Below are 19,130 nucleotides of genomic sequence, written 5' to 3'. Positions count from 1 at the left end.
TATAAGTACAAAGTCTTGACTCAGTATCTTTTTGGTGAAGTTGTATGGACGCAGGAGCGTTTGACTGCGTACCCCACAATGTTACGCCATCGGACGTCAATGATGTGATTGAGAAGGTTACAAGCTCATCTAATAGAGCGTGTTAAATCAGTTGCTTGCCTTGCCTTTCTGTTTTTGGCCCTATTTTTTCTATTTCTGCCCTTTCTTTTCTATGTAGACTGGAATTTCCTCAAACAATAAGGATATGTGTTAACTAAATAATCAAGTTAAATAGTGAACATGATCAGTAATTTTACCGATAAAAAAGTGATCCATAAATAACGTTTAGTTCGAATACAAAATGTTCGGGCTCATGAAAGTACTGTTCAGGAGAGCTTGTATTTACTTATCTAGATGTTGTTGAAGCTATTGCAGTTTGCCTGTTTTTTTTTAAGGGAGATTTTGACATTCACTCCCACTTTTATATCGATATTAGGACTGCACCCCCTTTTTTGAACTTTTGATTTACACCCCCACGTCGACGAAAACTGTCAACTCGGAGTTAAGTTGAAAGTGTGTGAACTGCACGTGTGAATCGGGATTAGAATACCCTTATTTGCATTTTAATTTCCGACTCAATACCATCTTCTTCTTTCTTTCATCACCAATCCTCATCCACCACCATTGTTTCCGCAACTCTCTAGCACCCAACTCGGCCATCTGACTAGATCTTAGGAATACCTTAGTTTTGCTTATCTGCAAGAGATTTTGACTTTTAAAGCTATCTAGATGTTGTTGAAGCTATTGCAGTTTGCCTGTTATTTTTTAAGGGAGATTTTGACATTCACTCCCACTTTTATATCGATATTAGGACTGCACCCCCTTTTTTTTGAACTTTTGATTTACACCCCCACGTCGACGGAAACTGTCAACTCGGAGTTAAGTTGAAAGTGTGTGAACTGCACGTGTGAATCGGGATTAGAATACCCTTATTTGCATTTTAATTTCCGACTCAATACCATCTTCTTCTTTCTTTCATCACCAATCCTCATCCACCACCATTGTGACCATCCCATCTCCACAAACCACCACCACATCATCTTAATATTGAACTTCATCTTCACCGACTACCACCACCACCATCTTCACGGCCAGTTCCATTCTCATCAGCAACATGATGATGACAAGAGTGTAAATCACAAACATACAAAAGCTTAAATTGGCAAAAGAGCGTGGTAATAAGGCATCCACAAACCTTTCATTAACAAACGCAGGTCAAATTACTATATTTCCTTCCAAATTGGATACCAAATTCCAAATTCAAAACTTAATTAGAAGCAGCAATAGAGAGAGACAATCTCCATTGTTATTGTTTAGAGATGAACCAGATCCAAGTAATTATTTTATAGAGTGAGAAAGAACACAAAAAATCCACTTATCAGTTCCTATCTTTCCATATGTAAATCCTAATCACATTGCCTATATAAAGGCATTGTTTCCATTCAATAATATAATGAGAATTACTCTACTATGGTATGAGCCACTCACAATATAGAGTTTTTTTTTTCACAGTTTTCTTTGCAATTTTTTTTTCCTTTCTTCAAGTTTTAAATTTTTAATAGAGGCTCCTAGGATAACATCATTGTCAATCAATACAATGGGTAATGTTATACCTATTAAGCTACAATCTGACAATTATCTAGCATGGAAGATTCTATTCTTACCAGTGCTTAAGAAATTCAGAGTATATGATCTCATTGATGGATCTAGGTTATGTCCACCTTAATTTATTAATGAGGAAAATAGACAAACCAACATTATCAATCAAGAGTATATTAAATGGGTTGAGGAGGACCAGACCTTACTCATATGGTTGAATTCTGCTCTCTCTGATTCGGTGATTCCATATGTCGTAGCAGCATCATGGGCTTTGCTATTTAACTTTTTATTTACATACAAAAAAGAGATAGAAGTGAAAGAAAAAGTTTGAAGCTTGACTTCCTTAGTTACATGCATTGTTGTCCAGTGGGTCATGCTCTTGTTACTCAGCAAAAAATTGTTAAGGTTGAGAGAGTCTCCTTCCAAAATAAGATTCCTAACTCCATGATTTTTCACCCACAAAATGCCCATCAAAGCTGCTTCACTTTTGCTTTCGTCTACTGATCTGTTGGAGGAGATTTTTGCTTCTCCTGCGAGTTGGGTACCTGTGTTATCATGAACCACAAAAGCCAAAGATGATTTAAGAGATTTAGCATTATAGGAGGCATCGTAATTGATTTTGATGGTCCCTGATGAGGGAGACTGCCAGTGTGCGGGGAGGTTTAGAGACAGTGGGTAAGCTTTGAGGTTGCTGGTTTGAATGTGTATGAAAACTTTAGTAGTCTGGGCTAGGAAATTGATATTTAAGACATGTCCCTTAAAGATTACATCACATCTCTTTTTCATAGGTGCCATAGTGCAGTAGAGATAAGTTCTAAGGGTTTGAGAGAAGTTGAGGGGTCTGTGTTTGATTCCAGGTGAAGAAAGTGATTGAACCACAAGATAAAATTTGGTTGTTCCCCCTATTGAGCTAAGTTTGGAGAGATCTGCTAGAGGAATTCTTTTGTAATTGTACAATTTTGAATGAAGTGGATTGGGCTTTCATCAGCTGAAGAGCACAGGGGTCAGAGAGGGGAAATATTGATGACCATTGTGGATAGTTTAAGATTTACAGGGAGAGTATCTTGAGCCAACTTCCAGAGGAAGATTTTAATCCTAGGGTTAATCGAAGCTTCCACAAAGGTTTCCAAATAGGGGGGATTGGAACGGTGGGGTTGTTGGTAATAGGAGTGTTTAAGGGGTTGTGGATGCGGAACTTATAGTAGGACGAAATAGAATATATCCCTGATTCAGAAGGTTCCCACTTCTGAGTATCAACATTTGTTTTGAGAGGGATAGTTTGTATTCTTTGCTTAATGTCCTCTGGAAAAAGAAGGGAGAGGGCATTATGGTCCCAAGTTCTAGTGGGTAATGAGCTGGGAGACAGTGTTGAAACCATGACTGTTTGTAGGGATCTCCAAGCATTTTATGCCTGGAATCCAATGGGCAGACCAAATGTTAACATGAGTTCCATCACCTATAACCTAGAATGTGCTCATCAATTGAACACTGGTTTCTTTAAATTATTTTCTTTGCCAAGAATGATTGTTAGATTACCTGGGAGAAGAGTATTTAGCATTCATACATTTGACCCAAGAGGAGTTTGGGTTTGTTCTGGCTATCCAATTCAGTTTACTTCGAAGAGCTAGATTATCCTGATTGATATTTCTGAAACCAAGGCCTCCCAAAGATTTAGGTTTACAAATGGAAGACCAGTTTTTGAAGTATATTTTGTTTACCTGAGGTGATTTTCCCCACCAGAAATCTCTCTGAAGAGAAGTCATGACTTTCTTGATGTTATAAGGAATATTAAATATAGTCTTCTGGTATCTGGGGACAACAACTAGGGATGATCTGAGGAGTTCACCCTTACCTGCCTGAGAGAGGAGATTACTCTTCCATTTGCTAAGTTTCTGATTCAACTTGTCAATAATAGGGAAAAAGGCAGCAGATTTACTTCTGTCAGTGAAGATATTGGTCCCTAAGTATGGGTCTTGTTTGTTGATTTGTCTGACCTTAAGGATCTTAGAAACCAATTTACAGTGTCTGTGATGGGCATTTGAGCTGAAAAATATCTCACTTTTTTGGAAATTTATCATCTGACCAGAGGCAGTCCCAAATTGGCTCAGGAGGTTAAGAAGGTTATTGACAGATGGTATATGCATTTTGAGGAACAGGAGGCAGTCATGTGCAAAGAAAAGGTGAGTGATGATGGGAGATGTGGGTGAAGCCTTAAAACCTTGTATGTCTCCTTGTGATTGGGCTAGTTGGAGCATTCTACTTAAAGTCTCCATACAAATGATGAACAAATAGGGGGAGAGAGAGGGTCTCCCTGCCTTAAGCCTCTTGATGGGTGAAATGAGGGGCCTGGGCTACCATTAAAAAGAACAGAGGAGGAAGTGGTGGAAATGCATTGATGAATCAGAGAACAAAAATCATCTGAGAACCCTAGATTAGACAAGATATTGAGAAGGAAGCTCTATTCAATTCTATCAAAAGCCTTTGACATGTCAAGCTTGAGACCCAAATATTTCTGGTTTCCTTTCATATTTTTCATGGAATGCGCTATCTCAGAGGCTATAATGATGTTATTTGTGCGTTGTCTACCCGGAACAAAAGCACTTTGACGTGGGATGATGATGTTGTCAAGGTGTGTCTTTAGCCTATTTGCCAGGATCTTTTATATGATCTTATATGTAGTGTTGATAGGCTAATAGGTCTGAAGTCACTAGGGGTCTGAGGAGTTCTAGTTTTTGGTATTAGTGCTACATGTGTGTGATTAATAGCAGAAGGGATGATTCTTTTTTGGAATATCTCTTGAACCATAGAGGTAACATCATCTTCAACTACATCCTAAGTTTGGTGGACGAAAGATGCTGAGAACCCATCAGGGCCAGGGGCCTTCTCTGCTTTTAGGTGATGAACTGCTAATGCTATTTCTTCTGCTGTGGGAATGGCCACTAAAAGATCATTTGATTGGGTGGTAATGATGGGTTGAAAAGGGGATTTGATTGAATTGTCTGTGATGGGTGAGGTGGTGGTAAGAAGATGAGAGAAGTGGGTAACTAAAAGGTTGTTCATTCCTCGAGGATCCACTATCTATTTTCCATTTGCATTTTGGAGACCCTTAATGTGATTGTTTCTCTTTCTTGAGGAAGCTAAAGCATGAAAATATTTCGTATTCTGGTCACCTAGAGTTATGATGTTGTCTCTAGACTTCCTTTTCCAGTGGGATTCTTGCTCATCCAGTAAGGAATTAAGAGAATTGAGCAAGAGAGTATATTGATCTTTGTCCTTGCATTTATCAATCTTGTCTATGGTGCTGCTGATTTGGTGAACTAATTGATTGTAGTGGTAGGTGTTCTATTTGCTAAGAAGTGGTTGCAAATGAACAAGTTTGTTATGAACCAAAATAGATGCAGGATCAGCAACTGGTTTTTGCCAGTAACCACCAATCAGAGAAGAGCACTCAGGGTCTTTGTTCCAGTCGGGGTTGTATCTGAAAAGTTTTTTCTTCCTCTCGTGATGAATAGATGTAGTAAGCAAGATGGAATTATGATCAGATTCTAATCTTGAGAGGTTTGTTACCAGGGTATCTGGAAAGTGATCAAACCAAGTTGGAGAAACCAGAGCACGGTCTAATAACTGCTGAACAAGACCAGAAGGGCTTTTGTTGTTAGTCCAGGTGAAAGAAGATCCTTGATATGGGACTTCCATTAAATTCAAGTCTAGGAGGTTTGAGGTCAGGTGGTGAATCTGAGTCAATGTCAGATTATTTCCTCCTACCTTTTCAGAGGGTGTAGGATGAGGTTTAAGTCTCCAATAACCAAGTAAGGAGACTCTATATCTAACTTGTTTTCACACATAGTTTTAAAAAGTTACCAAAATGTTTGTTTGTTCTTGCTGTTTGGCTCCCCATAGACAGAAATCATGGACAAATGAGCTATGGAGAAAGATGTTCTCACTGTTAGTTTATCCATGTCTGGGTCTGGTGTATAATGGAAACTTGAGGGAATCTTTGTAAGCTAAGGCAAGTCCACCACTTAGACCTATATGAGGTTGGAGAATGAGATTTCAAGACAAAGCACAACTCCATAATTTCTCCTCTTAATGTTTTTCTCTATCCACCAAATAGACAAAACAAAACTAAAGAAAATCTTCCTAGTCACAAGTAAGCACACCACAACCACCAAGAAGAGGTTCGGGTAAATGGTAGCCATCAACGATTTCTCTTTCACACAACAATTGGTTAGGGGCGGACCGCGGATGTCCGAGACAGGGGAGAAATCGTTGAGGGGATAGAGAAGTTAAGGAGTTGCCGGGTAGTTTCTTAAATTCTATTGAAACAGAAATATCTCAAAAGAAAATTGTGAATATCCGGGACAACAACATTTTTTGTTCTTCACTTCCTCTGAAATCCAACTACCTCCTCTTGGCCACCACCATTTTCGACCACTGCTATCTTTTTTTCTCTATCACCCTCCCTTTCTCTCCCCCACTCTAAATAATGATGTTGGTGTTGGGAAAGATATGAGGAAGTAAAGACAGTAGTAGAAACGAGAAGAGGAAGAAATGGTGGCGCTAGGTTATTGGAACCCTACGTCCCTTCCTTTTCTTCTTCTAATTTTCTTATGGTTTTGTTATTTTTTTTACTTCCTATCCCTCATTTTTCTTATCTTCCTTAGCATTTCACTTTCTTTCAAAGAAGAAACTAGATTAATCACCACAAGAAAAAATGTTTCTAGTGACAACTTCTTTTGTCGCTGAACTGTATATTTTTTCGAAAAAAATTATCATGGACAAAAGAAATTTTGTCGTCACTTGGTCGTAATAGTCTCGTCGGGAAAAGTATTATTTTGTCACATAAAATACTTTTTATGACAAAAAATATCTAGTCGTGAAAATTCTTTTTAACAACAAAATGGTGTTGTTGCTGAAAGTATTATCAGCAGGGGCGGGCCTACATAGGGGCCGTGGGAGCAGGTGCCCCCACAATCCTATTGTGGGTCATTTTTTGTTATATTGCACCAACCAACTTATGGCATATGTATTTTTTTTTCTGTTTCTCATGCAAGATCTTTACCTAGCTCAGACAGTGGAAGGTTTGACTCCTTCCGATACATAAAGGTCATGGATTGAATCTGCACGCCACCATGTTTTTTAGAACTTTTACTACTTAGCGTTTTATGAATTACTTTTTGGTTTGAAATGATTGCTTATAAAAATACCTTACGAAGACTATGTTGGGCTAAATTTGGTTCTTATTAATTGGGCTAATTCAATTTTGACCTCCTCAAAACTATCGACTTATTAAAATAGTTTAGTAGAGATGATAAATTTATTTTTCTAACTAACCTCTAACATTTTAATCTTGTTGGATTTTTCTTTGACTTGTATTTTGGAATTCAAAATTGTCTTTTCTATGCATTTGTCAGATTTCTCATAGTGAACATGTTATAATTAGAAAGAAAACTTTATTCTCATCTTTTCTTCCATTACAATCACTTCCCCTTCATCGTCTCCTCCATCGTTTTATCTTAATCTTCACCGCTATCTCTTCATCTCCCTCTCCCTTTCTTTGTTTTCTATTTTAATACCTTTTAGGTTCCTAGTTGGGGGAAAGATCCCCGAACCATATTAGTTAGAAAATTAAAGATATAACTTGTTATACGTCAAAATCCATGAAATGTCTTAACTTTAACTAAATCTTTGTTGAGAATTTGCTTTTTGATTCTTACCTGATCGTATATTATGGAATTCTTTCATTCACATTAACTAAAAAGTGCCCCGGCCGCACATAAAAATTTATGACTTCGCCACTGATTATCAGCGACAAATATTCCCATCTCCAAAGATAATGGCGAAAAATGTTCATCTCTAATTTTTTTCTGAAAGAAATGATTTGACTGGAAATGAAAATAACAACAAAAACATATTGTCCCCAAAAAATAATTTTTTAGAAAGTTGGTCCCTATAAAAGTTTAGTGACCAAATATTTTTGTTACAAATTTTTGTTTGTAAATAAAATTGATCTCGTAATTTTTACGATATTACTATTATTTTGCTACTGAAATTACTTTTACTAGCGAATTATTTAAGGACGAAGTAAGTTTTCGAGGTAAAAGTTTTTAATGACTAAATAGATTCGTTTTAACAACATCATACAATATTACAATAAAATAAATATTCAAAGACAAAGTTAAATAAGATTTAAATAATGCGACAAAAATATAATCTTCAACTACTAATGTGATAAAACAACCTTGTGTCTTTCATCAAAAAAAAAAAAAACAACCTTGTGGTTCGAGAGTATACCTAATAGTTTAAACACCAATGAAAGAAGGAAGAGAAAAAAAGAAGAGAAGAAATTTGTCTCTGTATGTTATTTCTATTGAGACATTACACTTCTTATATAGGATAGTTATATCCTTATTGAGAAAAATATATCTAGTAACAAATAATGTGATAATATATTGGTGATTTGTGAGCAAGGATATCAAGAATATATGGTAATCAAGAATATACGGTAATTAATCCATTACCATATATTCTTGATTTTAGTAACAAATGTCAACACTCCCCCTCAAGTTGGCGCATATATGTCACACATGCCCAACTTGTCCACAAACTTTTTAAGCACTTGATTAGATACGCTTTTGGTGAGTAAATCAGCTAGTTGGTCTTCAGACCGAATCTTTGGAAGTTCTACTGTCTTTTCGTCAAGTTTTTCTTTAATGAAGAACCTATCAACCTCGACATGTTTGGTTCTTTCATGTTGAACCGGATTATGAGCTATACCACATGCTGCTTTGTTGTCACAATAAAGTTGGATAGGATCTTCTAGGGGGTACCCTAAATCCTGTAAGAGATTTTTCAGCCATAGTGCTTCGCAAATACCTGAAGCCATTCCTCTCTATTCTGATTCCGCACTAGAACGTGCAACAACATTTTGTTTCTTGCTTCTCCATGTCACTAAGTTTCCCCCTACGAAAGAGAAATATCCTGAAGTTGATCTTCTATCATCAACTGCTCCTGCCCAGTCAGCATCAGTATAAATTTTGATATCTCTTTCATTTGTATTTTTGGAGAATAAAATTCCTTTTCCCGGAGCAGATTTAAGATACCTCAAAATTCGCATAACAGCATTCATATGTTGTTCTCCTGGATTATGCATGAATTGACTGACGACACTTAGAGCATATGCAAGATCAGGTCTTGTGTGGCCGAGATACATTAATCTTCCAACAAGTCTTTGGTATCTCCCCCTGTCGACAGGCACTTGATTTGTCTCAATACACAATTTTTGATTTTCTTCTAATGGAGTGTCCACTGGTTGGCTGGCAGTCATACCTGTTTCTTGTAATAAATCTAATGCATACTTTCTTTGGGATAAAAATATTCCTTTATCACAACGAGAGACTTCAATTCCCAGAAAGTATTTCAAAGGACCTAAGTCTTTCATTTCAAATTCCCTGGATAAGTATTCTTGCAAAGCCTTCATTTCTTCTGGATCGTTGCCAGTTACTATCATGTCATCTACATAAACAATAAGTGCAGTAATCTTTCTGTGTTGCCTTTTTAGAAATAGTGTGTGATCTGAGTTGCTCTGTCTGTATCCAAATGTTGTCATAGATTTGGTGAATCTTCCGAACCAAGCTCTAGGCGATTGTTTTAGTCCATATAACGATTTCTTTAGTCTGCACACCTTCTGTTTTTGCTTTTCAGTTATCATGCATCTAGGTGGAAGATCGATATATACTTCTTCAGATAGCTCACCGTGAAGAAATGCATTTTTTACATCGAATTGTTGTAATGGCCAATCAAAATTTGCAGCTAAGGATAATAGAACTCGGACAGTGTTGATTTTCGCTACAGGTGCAAATGTTTTAGTGTAGTCAATCCCATATGTTTGTGTATATCCTTTTGCAACTAATCTGGCTTTAAAACGTTCCACTGTACCATCTGCTTTATATTTTACGGTGAAGATCCACCGACATCCAACTGTCTTCTTCCCGGTAGGAAGATCTACTAATTCTCAGGTTTTATTCTTTTGTAAAGATGTCATTTCTTCATTCATTGCTGCTTTCCATTTAGGATCAGTTAATGCTTCTTGCACATTGTTAGGTATAGCTACAACAGATAATTGATTGACAAATGATTGATTATTTTTTGATAAACGATGAGTAGATACATAGTGACTCATGGGATATTTTACTTTACTAGACAATTGAGGTTCATATAAAGTTTTTGGCATACCTCTGTTGACACGTTCTGGCAACTGTCTCCGGAATGGCTCAGGTGTCGAAGATTGAACCTCCTCTCGCAATGATTGACTTTGTGTATTGATAGGAAAAATCTCGGACTCACTTTCTGGAACTGTTTGTCTTTCTGGATGCCCATTATCATAATGATTCAAGACTTGATCATTTTGTTCTGGTTCATTTTCTTCTGTATTCACTGTGTCTAGCAAGTCATCACCATTCACATCTGAATTTTGATTATGTTGATCCAACTGACCTACTAACTGGTCAGTAACTTCTACTTCATTGTTCTCAAGGTCACACGTATCTTGACCACTTAATTCTAAATTGCCTACCATTTGGTCAGAAATTCCTACCTCATTATTCTCAAGATTATATTCTAAAGTCTGAATTTTCTCAAAACACTCCCCCTGAGATTCAGACTTAGCAAAATACATAGTTTCTTCATTAAAGACAACATCTAAAGTAACAAACATGTGTTTGGTGGGAGGATGGTAACACCGGTAACCCTTTTGATGAAGGGCATATCCCACAAAGACACATTTTAGAGCGCGTGGCATTAACTTACTTTCTGCTCGGGTGTGAACATAAACAACACAACCGAAGGCATGAGGAGGCAAATTAGATACCGTTGGAGCAATAACTGCATTAGCAAGTGTCTCAAATGGTGTGCTGAAATTAAGAGATCGTGATGGTACACGGTTGATGAGATATGCAGCAGAAAGAAGAGCTTCTCCCAAGTAACATAAAGGCATGTGAGCCTCAATCAAGGAAGCGCGAACAACCTCTAATAAGTGGTGATTTTTGCGTTCAGCTACACCATTTTGTTGTGGTGTTCCTGGACAGGTGGTTTGATGAATGACGCCATTAGAATCCAAAAAATTCTGAAGTTGGGCGTCACGATATTCACCACCGTTATCACTACGTAACACCTGAACTCGAGCATTATATTGTGTTTCAATGGTTTTATAGAATTTTTGAAACAACATGTTAACCTCAGATTTAGACTTCATCAAACATAACCAAGTCATCCTAGTACAATCATCTATGAAAGTAACAAACCAACGTGTCCCTCCTAGGCTGGGGATTTTTGAGGGCCCCCAAACATCAGAATGAATTACCATAAAAGGAAGGGGACTTTTATTCAAAACCAAAGGGTATGAAGTGCGACGACTTTTCGCAAGTTCACACACATCACATTTAAAAGAAGAATCATCTAAATTTATAAATAAATTAGGAAATAACTTTCTTAAATAACCAAATGAGGCATGACCAAGTCGTCGATGCCATAGATTTATTTCAGTTAGTCTCTTATGGGAATTAGTGGTCTCAACAGCCAATGCATGTTGTAGTCGATTAGAATGCTCTGACTCCAAATCCAAATAGTAGAGCTTCCCCTTCTTAACACCATAACCAATCGTCTGTCGAGTCTGAATATCCTTAAACACACAATGATTAGGCCAAAAAATAACAATACATGATAAAGTAGAAGTAATTTGAGAGACAGACAATAAATTATAATCTAAAGAAGGAACAACTAAGATAGAATCAAGATGTAAAGTATTAGTCAGAAGGGATGATCCTTCCCCAAGTATTGAGGTGGTATGCCCATTGGCTGTGGAGACAGATTTTTGCGAGGAAGATCGAAAGTTTGTGACTTGTCCGACATCAAATGTCATATGATCAGTTGCTCCGGAATCAATTATCCATGCATTATTAGAAACATGTGAAGAGGTGTTTAAAACCGTACCTTCAGTTGTAGTAGTGGTGATTAATGCGGAAGACGTTGAAGGTGTGTGATCCTGTTTTGTTTGAGCAATAGCAGCAGTAGAAGGCCTTTTGGCGTTCCGATGCTTTGTAGGATCCCACCAGTCAGGATAGCCTATAAGTTCAAAACAACGATTCTTTAAATGCCCTGTTTGATGACAATGAGTACATTTCAAGTTAGATTTTTCAGAATTATGAGAATTTTTGTAGTTGATGGATTTTGACCGATCTTGGGATGATTGTGGTGGTCGATGTTGTGAAAGCATAGCAGAAGCATCAGAAATGTCACTATCTATATTTAGAGTTGTAGCTCGAACCGATTCACGACGAACTAATGAATAACATGCCTCCAAGCTCAGAGGAGGATCATGTCGTAGAATTTCACGGCGAAGCTGATCTAAGCTTTTATCTAGTCCTGCAAGAAAAATATGAACCCGAATCCGTTCAATGGATTTGTGGTATATTGTCACATCATCTGGGTCTTTCATGACCACTTTATCACGGTGATCCAGTTCTCTAAAAATTTCTGTGAGTTCGCCATAATAGATAGAGAGAGATCTAGACCCTTGTTTAGCAGAGAATGCCTGTTGATGAAGTGAATAGACCCGTATTTCATCATTACCATCAAAAAATGCAGTAGAGAGGGTTTTCCAAATTTCTCGCGCAGTAGGTATACGAAGGTAACGTTTCATGATATCAGGAGACATAGACATCAAAAGCCAGCGTTTCACTTTTTGATTTTCAGCATACCACTTATCATAACCTTTATCAGATTCAGTAAGTTGTGTAGTGGTACCCATGATGTAAGCCAATTTTTCTCGTTCAGCAATATGCATTTCCATTAGTTGTGACCAGATATCATAATTTGTTTCAGTAAGTAGAACACCAATATTAAAAGCACCTTCTGACTGAATAACAACTGGGATATGGGAGTCACTCTTTTTTTTTTTTTTCTTATACCTTTTTTTTTCTCCCTTTTTCTTTTTCCTTTTTTTTTTTATATATGGTGGATATACTTATTAAATCAAGGATACAAAGAGAATAAAAAAATTACTAAAGAAAATACAATGGAGAAAGAAAAAAAAAACAAACTATTGGTTGAACTCTGAAGATGGTAAGGGATAACTCTGCACAAGTTGAACAATATCTTCTGAGTTCCTTTTGTATCTTCTTCTTTATGTCTCCTTTTTTTTTTGAATCTCTTTGAAGGGATTTGATTGATATTATGGTCTTCGAAAGAAAGAAAAGAATCTGGTTTTGGTTTTGATATAGAAAAGGGTTAGGATTTGAGTTTTTTTTTTTTTTCTTTTCTTTGAATAATACTATGGAACTATGATTTGGAGGGTTTTTTTTTTCCTTCCTTTTTTCTCATAGTAAACTTGGCTCGGATACCATGTTTAAACACCAATGAAAGAAGGAAGAGAAAAAAAGAAGAGAAGAAATTTGTTTCTATATGTTATTTCTATTGAGACATTACACTTCTTATATAGGATAGTTATATCCTTATTGAGAAAAATATATCTAGTAACAAATAATGTGATAATATATTGGTGATTTGTGAGCAAGGATATCAAGAATATATGGTAATCAAGAATATACGGTAATTAATCCATTACCATATATCCTTGTGTCTTTCATCAAAAAAAAAAAAAAACAACCTTGTGGTTCGAGAGTATACCTAATACATCATAAACAATTCAAAAGTAAAACCATGTAAAAGACTAAAAGAACTAAAAAAAATTTAAGTAATAGTCATTTCTAAAGAACTTCTACGAACAACAAAGTAATAGTGTCGGAGCGGTTATGCAATCTGATACTTAAACAATCTGACTATGCACCATCCTTGTGAAGTTCTCGTCATCACTCTTTATCTGCTCTAATTTGTCTTTGTACACATTTAGTTCTCTTGAATCATGACCATTGTAAGTAATTCTTCAGTTACCATGTCTTTCTGCAACAAAATGATCAATTGATCATCAAACAAATAGATCAAGTTATGCAATAAATTTAACTTCTGAATCTCATGGGGATGGTGACAAATTGTGTTACCTTGAGCGTGGCTTCTCGTAGTAACAATAAAATATGATAATCGTGTCTTGAAAATAAAAACAAAGTGAGCAAAGATAAGTCAAACATAGAGGAATAAAGAATAAGAGTACGGATAGGAGTACGTATCTTAAATGAGATGTCATATTTGGACCAACACCTATAAGAGGAGATATACCAAAAACTTAGAAGCATACTCTCTCGAGTTTTGAAGACATTAGATAAGCATTTGAGCAGTTATTAGATTACGAGAAACTAAACAATTAAGAAGAGAAGATATTAAAAAAGAGATATATACAGCTAATGGCACCTTGACAAACAAAGAAGGAAAAATGGTAGGCATTGTCGAACCTATAATACATCATTGAGTACCAGTACCTTATAGGCTTCTTTTCCTCGCACATGCATCAACAATAGCATAGAATTTCTGGAGAGCAAGCTTGAGCAACGTGTGTATACCTAAAACCAACGAAGACATCTTCAAAAACATGTTTATAACTAGAGCATGACACAACCCAAAATGATTAAGAACCCATAAGCGAAACACTAATAGTTATAAAAGTGTGTAAAGAATTTGATCAACACAACCAAATTGTTTTTTTCAAAAATAAATATAAAATAAGGACAAAACATTAATCAGATATTTTGATCTAATAGGGATAAATAATTAGTAATAAAAAGTAAATAAAGTTGTAACATAGGGAACAAACCTGATGCTCTTAAATTAAGTCATCACAGATGGTCGGTCATAAAGTTCCACCTTCAGTGAAGATTCAAAACATGACTTCGAGAATACTCATTCAACTAAGAGTAATTGTGCAAAGGAAATCCTTTTGATACATCCGAGTTTGTCGTTTATCAAGCCAAACACAATCAAATTATTTAGGGTTAATTCCATTTCGGCCCCCTAAATCACCAAAATGGCCCTGTAAAGATGACCAACTTCCAAAATAGCCCCCTCAATCACTTTTCCGTATATTTACCATTACACATTATTCCTTTTTCTTTTTCATTACCAGTTTTACCCTCCTGTCATTACTCCCAATGTTTATGGTCCCAAGATCATTAATCACAATTCACAAATCATGTGATTCATTATTTTACCATTTTCTTTCAACAATTTTGTTTCTTTTTTATTATTCCTAATTAATCCTTTTCATTTCCTCCATTATCTTCAACATCTTCTCATTTCTACCTTCATCACCTTAGACATTTATTTTTATCTTCATCTTCATCATCATCTTCAACATTTTCATTATCATCACCTTTAACATTTTCATTATCATCATCTTCAACAATTTTTTTATCTTCATCATCATCTCTAGAGATGAACTTGTCATCATCTTAATCATTTCTCTTTTATCTTCATCACCAACATCATAAACATATCTTTTTTATCTTCAACATCATCTTCTTCCACATTTATTTTATCTTCAACATTCTAATTGTAATAACCCTAAAAAAATTGTGGATTATAGATTAGTTGATTTTTTTTTTCCTTCTTCATACTTTCTCTCTCTAGATTAGGCCTTTTGAAGCAACAAATCTTTACCTTTTCTTCACCTAAATATAATCAATCTTCAACTTGCTAGAGTGGTGATAAAGATGGTGTAAATATTGAAGATGAAGATGTGGGTAAGAAATTCTGAAGATATGAAGAGAGAAGAAACACTAACTAAGAAAAGAAAAATAATTGTTTAGAGAAAGAAGAAAGTTCGTAATGAATTGACAAGACTTATTAGTTAATGTTTTTGAGACCATAAATAGTAGATAATTAAGGTCAGAAGGGTAAAATTGGTAACACAAAAATGAGATATTAATGTTTCACGGAAAAATAATTTAGGGGACTATTCTGGAAGCTGGTCATCTTTGGGAGGCCAAAATAGAATTAACCCAATTATTTATTGGGAGTTTTAATGAATCTGAAATGGAAGACTTACACGGATGGGATAAGTCAATTAGGTTGAGCGAGTGAGTAGATGAAGTCTGGAACCAAGTTAATTGACCCTCTTTCAACACAAAAAAATAAAAGTCAATTGACCCTTCAAAAGTCTGCGTTTATTTTTGTTTGGTCATGTTTATGATTATATTATACAGTATTAGTTGTGATTATTTATTTTGTGGCAGAAATTATTTTCTCCAAAGAAATACTTAGTCGTAAATAAATCTTACAACAATACAATACTATGTTCTCCCTAAATTACGTCGCCAAATCCCATCGAGGACATGGGAGGAAATATATAACTTTCTCCACAGTTTTAGCGACGATTTTAACAGCGAAAATTTGAAACGGTTGCTAAAATTATTTTTTTGCGATAATTAGTCACTCTATCGCTGAATTTTACTTTTACCGACAAATTACACATCATCGCTAAAAACTTGGTCGCTACACCTAACTTTTCTTGTAGTATTTGGATCAACCGATCCATTGGAGGGGACGATGGAGGTGCCTGCAGACATGTGTTGTTGATCGAGCAAGGAGAGCAAGGCCTAGTACTGTGGTCTTGTGATAGGGACGCCGCTAAAGGCGCCCCTGTTTGGGTCGGATCTCCGGTTAATGTAGCAGCCATCGGGTTCGAACGAGAGCGGGGTCTGTTTGGCGGGCCTGACCTGGGTGGATACCCATGCAACTGATAACACGTAGCTCGTAAGTGACCGTGCATGTGACATTAATCACAGTATGGTTGTTGCCGCTTCGGCCGATTAGGGTCTGACCGAAAGGGTTGGTCAGACCGATTCGTCGATTCGGTTCATTGATTTGGGTCGACTGCTGGAGCCGCGACATCGGGTCCATTAGAAGTGTCCGCCATGATGTTCTGTTGAATCTCCTCTTGTTTAACAATGGAGTGAATATGTAAGATTGACGGAAAGAGATCCATGATAATTAAGTATTTGACTACGAATGCCAGAGAATCTGTCATGGAGACCCTGAAGAAATTCCATAGCACGTTCCTGATTTGTACGATCAAGGAGAGACTTGCCTTGACCACATATACACGAATCTACTGTCATGAGAGACTGTAATTCATCTTGAAGATATTTGAGATTCGTGAAATAAGAGGAAACATCGGAACCTTCCTGTTTCGAAGAGGAAATTGCTCTCTTTAATTGGTAGACTTTTGGAGCGTTTGGAAAAAACGATCATGAAGATTATTCCATATATCTTCTGCATTATTATCATAAAAAATTGATGATCGAATTTCTGGAAACATAGTTGATAATCTAACTGATGACCAAACCATTACATCTTTCCCAAGAATGTAACTCAGCAGGGTGAGTTGGTTTTGGAATGGAACCTCTACAAAATCGAGTTTGTCTTTGGCTCGAAGAGCCATCTTCATACCACGAGACCAGGAGGCATAGTTTTCTCCGGTTAAAAGTGGAGTGATAAGCACCGTAGTAGGTGAATCAGAATGGTGTACATCAAACACCGAATTAGAAGCAGGAGAATAATCAAAGGAAGCATCGTCAGTAGGAGTCGTCATTAGAAAAAAAGTCGAACTAAGCTCTTATACCATGTGAAGAAGAGTTGTCCTATATGATATAATAAGAGAGAGAAGTCGTGAGAGAGAGAGAGAGTAAGAGAGGTGACGAGAGAGAGAGAGAGCTTTTAGAGTTTAACCTTTTGTTGTGTATTATACATCATAATCAATGGGTATTTATAGGTTACATAGGAGTTTTAGATATACATGAAAGCTACAACTATTAAATACATAAGATCACATAAAATCATAAGTCTTGTTTATCCATGGGGACCGACCGACTTTGCTTGAGTGGATCTCACGAGTTGCTGCCTGGCCGAGTGGATCTCACGGGTTGTTGTCGGGCCAGTGTTACTGGGTCGGCTGATCCAATGGGTCGGAGGGGACATAGATGGGTTGTGACCCTTAATATGAACAAACTGCCTTACTTAATCGGTAATTACCTCCACTACAAAAAACAATTTTTAAAAGAACTCTTGATTCAAAGGCTGAGGATATACGAATTAGGTCACATGTTAAATGAGATTAATAAACTCCTAGTCAACGCGTTCTTTACTTAATTTCCAAAAAAAAAAACGCCTTCTTTACTTGATGAGTAATTGCGTTTTCAGTTTCTTGCATGGGTTTTTCTTTTCCTTTAAATACCCTTATAAGTTACTGTTCTATATACGGATTGTTGTTTTAAGCAATGGTAAGTTATTCTATAATGGGTTTTCCTTCATTTCAGAAAAAAAAATCACTTTGGATTGAATTTAGCTCTTTTAGGTTTTTAAACTTCTTGAAGTAGTAGTACTTTTAATAGGTTTTTTTTAAGAACTTCTTGAATAATGGGTTGAAATATTTTATGGGTAAATTTGTAGTGAAATCTTAGAATGTGGTCTTAGTTTTTGAAGACTGGTTGATGTTTTTAGGAAGTTTTGATGATAGGGTATTGGTATTTAGGAAATGGCGGTATGAGGGTTTTTAGTTCTTTAGTGAAATCTTATGCTGTTTTTAATTTTTCAAAGCAGTCTTTGATGGTGCAAGATTTCTAGGTTTGTTAATCTTTATGGTGAGCTTAGTCTTTTAGACTCACAAATTTTATTTTCTTTACCTCATGACTAGAAAGAGTTCTTTCTCTTCCACAAACCATCAACTGTGGATAGGGTCTACTTACTAGCTTGTTGTTGTCATGTTTGTCTCTAAATTAGGGCCTTTTACGAATTGATAGCTGTCATTTGAGCAAAATCAATCAAGAAATGTTGTAGGTTTAAGGAAGCTTAGTTGTTTTTGTTAGGATAGACAATTTGTATATAAATGGATTTTATATGTTTCTTTAATACATACTGATAGAACTCTTTCTCTCTGTGGTTTTCCTTTTCGCATTGCCTGTACCGTCCCTCTTTCCCTTTCTATACTTCATGGTATGTGTTTATTTTTGAGATCCATTGACATTTTTCTCTTAGAAGTGTTTTTCATTCAGCGGATTATTTCTTCAACTCGATTTGAAAGTTGATTTTCTCATGGGACAAATCCTAAGAGGGTTTTCTTACTGGAAAATCAAAAAATTTGTTGCAAATAGCATTTGTTACTACGCAGAAAAGTGTAGATAAGAGATCGACCTTCATATCGCAAAAAAGGAGGAAGATATCGGTTACTACGCAGGATGTATAGATAAGCATCTTTATCTCTGCAGCTTCACATCGACGGGATAAATCGTAAGAATCCAACTCATCAAAATAACTAGCTAAGCTAATTTAATTGTGCTTTCCTCTTTCCTTGAAGGTGCTGCATTTATGTTGGGAAGAGCTTTGACTTCTGTCTCGTGGGGCATCATAGCAGATCGATATGGTCGAAAACCTGTTATATTGTTCAGGACTATATCAGTGTTAGTATTAACTTCTGGATCTTACTTTATTTCTTCTTAAAGTAAAGTAAGAATGGTCTTCTTGGCCCAATAAAGGTGATTGTGTGCATC

General features: G+C 36.2%; 3 protein-coding genes across 3 annotated transcripts; all 3 read right to left on the bottom strand.

The window, feature by feature from the left end:
* Positions 1 to 4,980: 4,980 nt before the first annotated feature.
* On the bottom strand, positions 4,981 to 5,334 carry LOC147552561 (uncharacterized). The gene has a single exon (XM_086668639.1). The coding sequence runs from the start codon at positions 5,332 to 5,334 to the stop codon at positions 4,981 to 4,983; it is 354 nt and encodes a 117-aa protein (XP_086524765.1).
* Positions 5,335 to 11,189: 5,855 nt separating this feature from the next.
* LOC147552560 (uncharacterized) lies at positions 11,190 to 12,556 on the bottom strand. Its single transcript, XM_086664895.1, has 2 exons — positions 11,629 to 12,556; positions 11,190 to 11,308 (listed from the first exon to the last, which is right to left on the bottom strand). The coding sequence occupies exons 1-2, from the start codon at positions 12,485 to 12,487 to the stop codon at positions 11,280 to 11,282; spliced, it is 888 nt and encodes a 295-aa protein (XP_086521021.1). The 5' UTR covers positions 12,488 to 12,556; the 3' UTR covers positions 11,190 to 11,279.
* Positions 12,557 to 16,526: 3,970 nt separating this feature from the next.
* Positions 16,527 to 17,176, bottom strand: LOC147552559 (uncharacterized). Its single transcript, XM_086668638.1, has 2 exons — positions 16,931 to 17,176; positions 16,527 to 16,769 (listed from the first exon to the last, which is right to left on the bottom strand). The coding sequence occupies exons 1-2, from the start codon at positions 17,174 to 17,176 to the stop codon at positions 16,527 to 16,529; spliced, it is 489 nt and encodes a 162-aa protein (XP_086524764.1).
* Between the last annotated feature and the right edge of the window lie 1,954 nt (positions 17,177 to 19,130).

This window comes from Eschscholzia californica, unplaced genomic scaffold, assembly GCF_041429995.1.
Source record: "Eschscholzia californica isolate CP2 unplaced genomic scaffold, dmEscCali1.0.p SCAF_3, whole genome shotgun sequence".
NCBI classification, from domain to species: domain Eukaryota; kingdom Viridiplantae; phylum Streptophyta; class Magnoliopsida; order Ranunculales; family Papaveraceae; genus Eschscholzia; species Eschscholzia californica.
The sequence above is the reverse complement of the archived record's forward strand: the minus strand, read 5'-3'. Positions and strand labels throughout refer to the sequence as shown.

Excerpts from the sequence above, each read along its gene's own strand:
- LOC147552559 (XM_086668638.1), bottom strand. The coding sequence starts at position 17,176 with ATGACGACTCCTACTGACGATGCTTCCTTTGATTATTCTCCTGCTTCT. Across the intron at positions 16,770-16,930 it reads TTCTTGGGAAAGATGTAATG|GAAGGTTCCGATGTTTCCTC; the intron begins GTTTGGTCATCA and ends TCTTCGAAACAG.
- LOC147552560 (XM_086664895.1), bottom strand. The coding sequence starts at position 12,487 with ATGGAAATGCATATTGCTGAACGAGAAAAATTGGCTTACATCATGGGT. Across the intron at positions 11,309-11,628 it reads CACCACTACTACAACTGAAG|ACTCGACAGACGATTGGTTA; the intron begins GTACGGTTTTAA and ends AAGGATATTCAG.
- LOC147552561 (XM_086668639.1), bottom strand. The coding sequence starts at position 5,334 with ATGGAAGTCCCATATCAAGGATCTTCTTTCACCTGGACTAACAACAAA.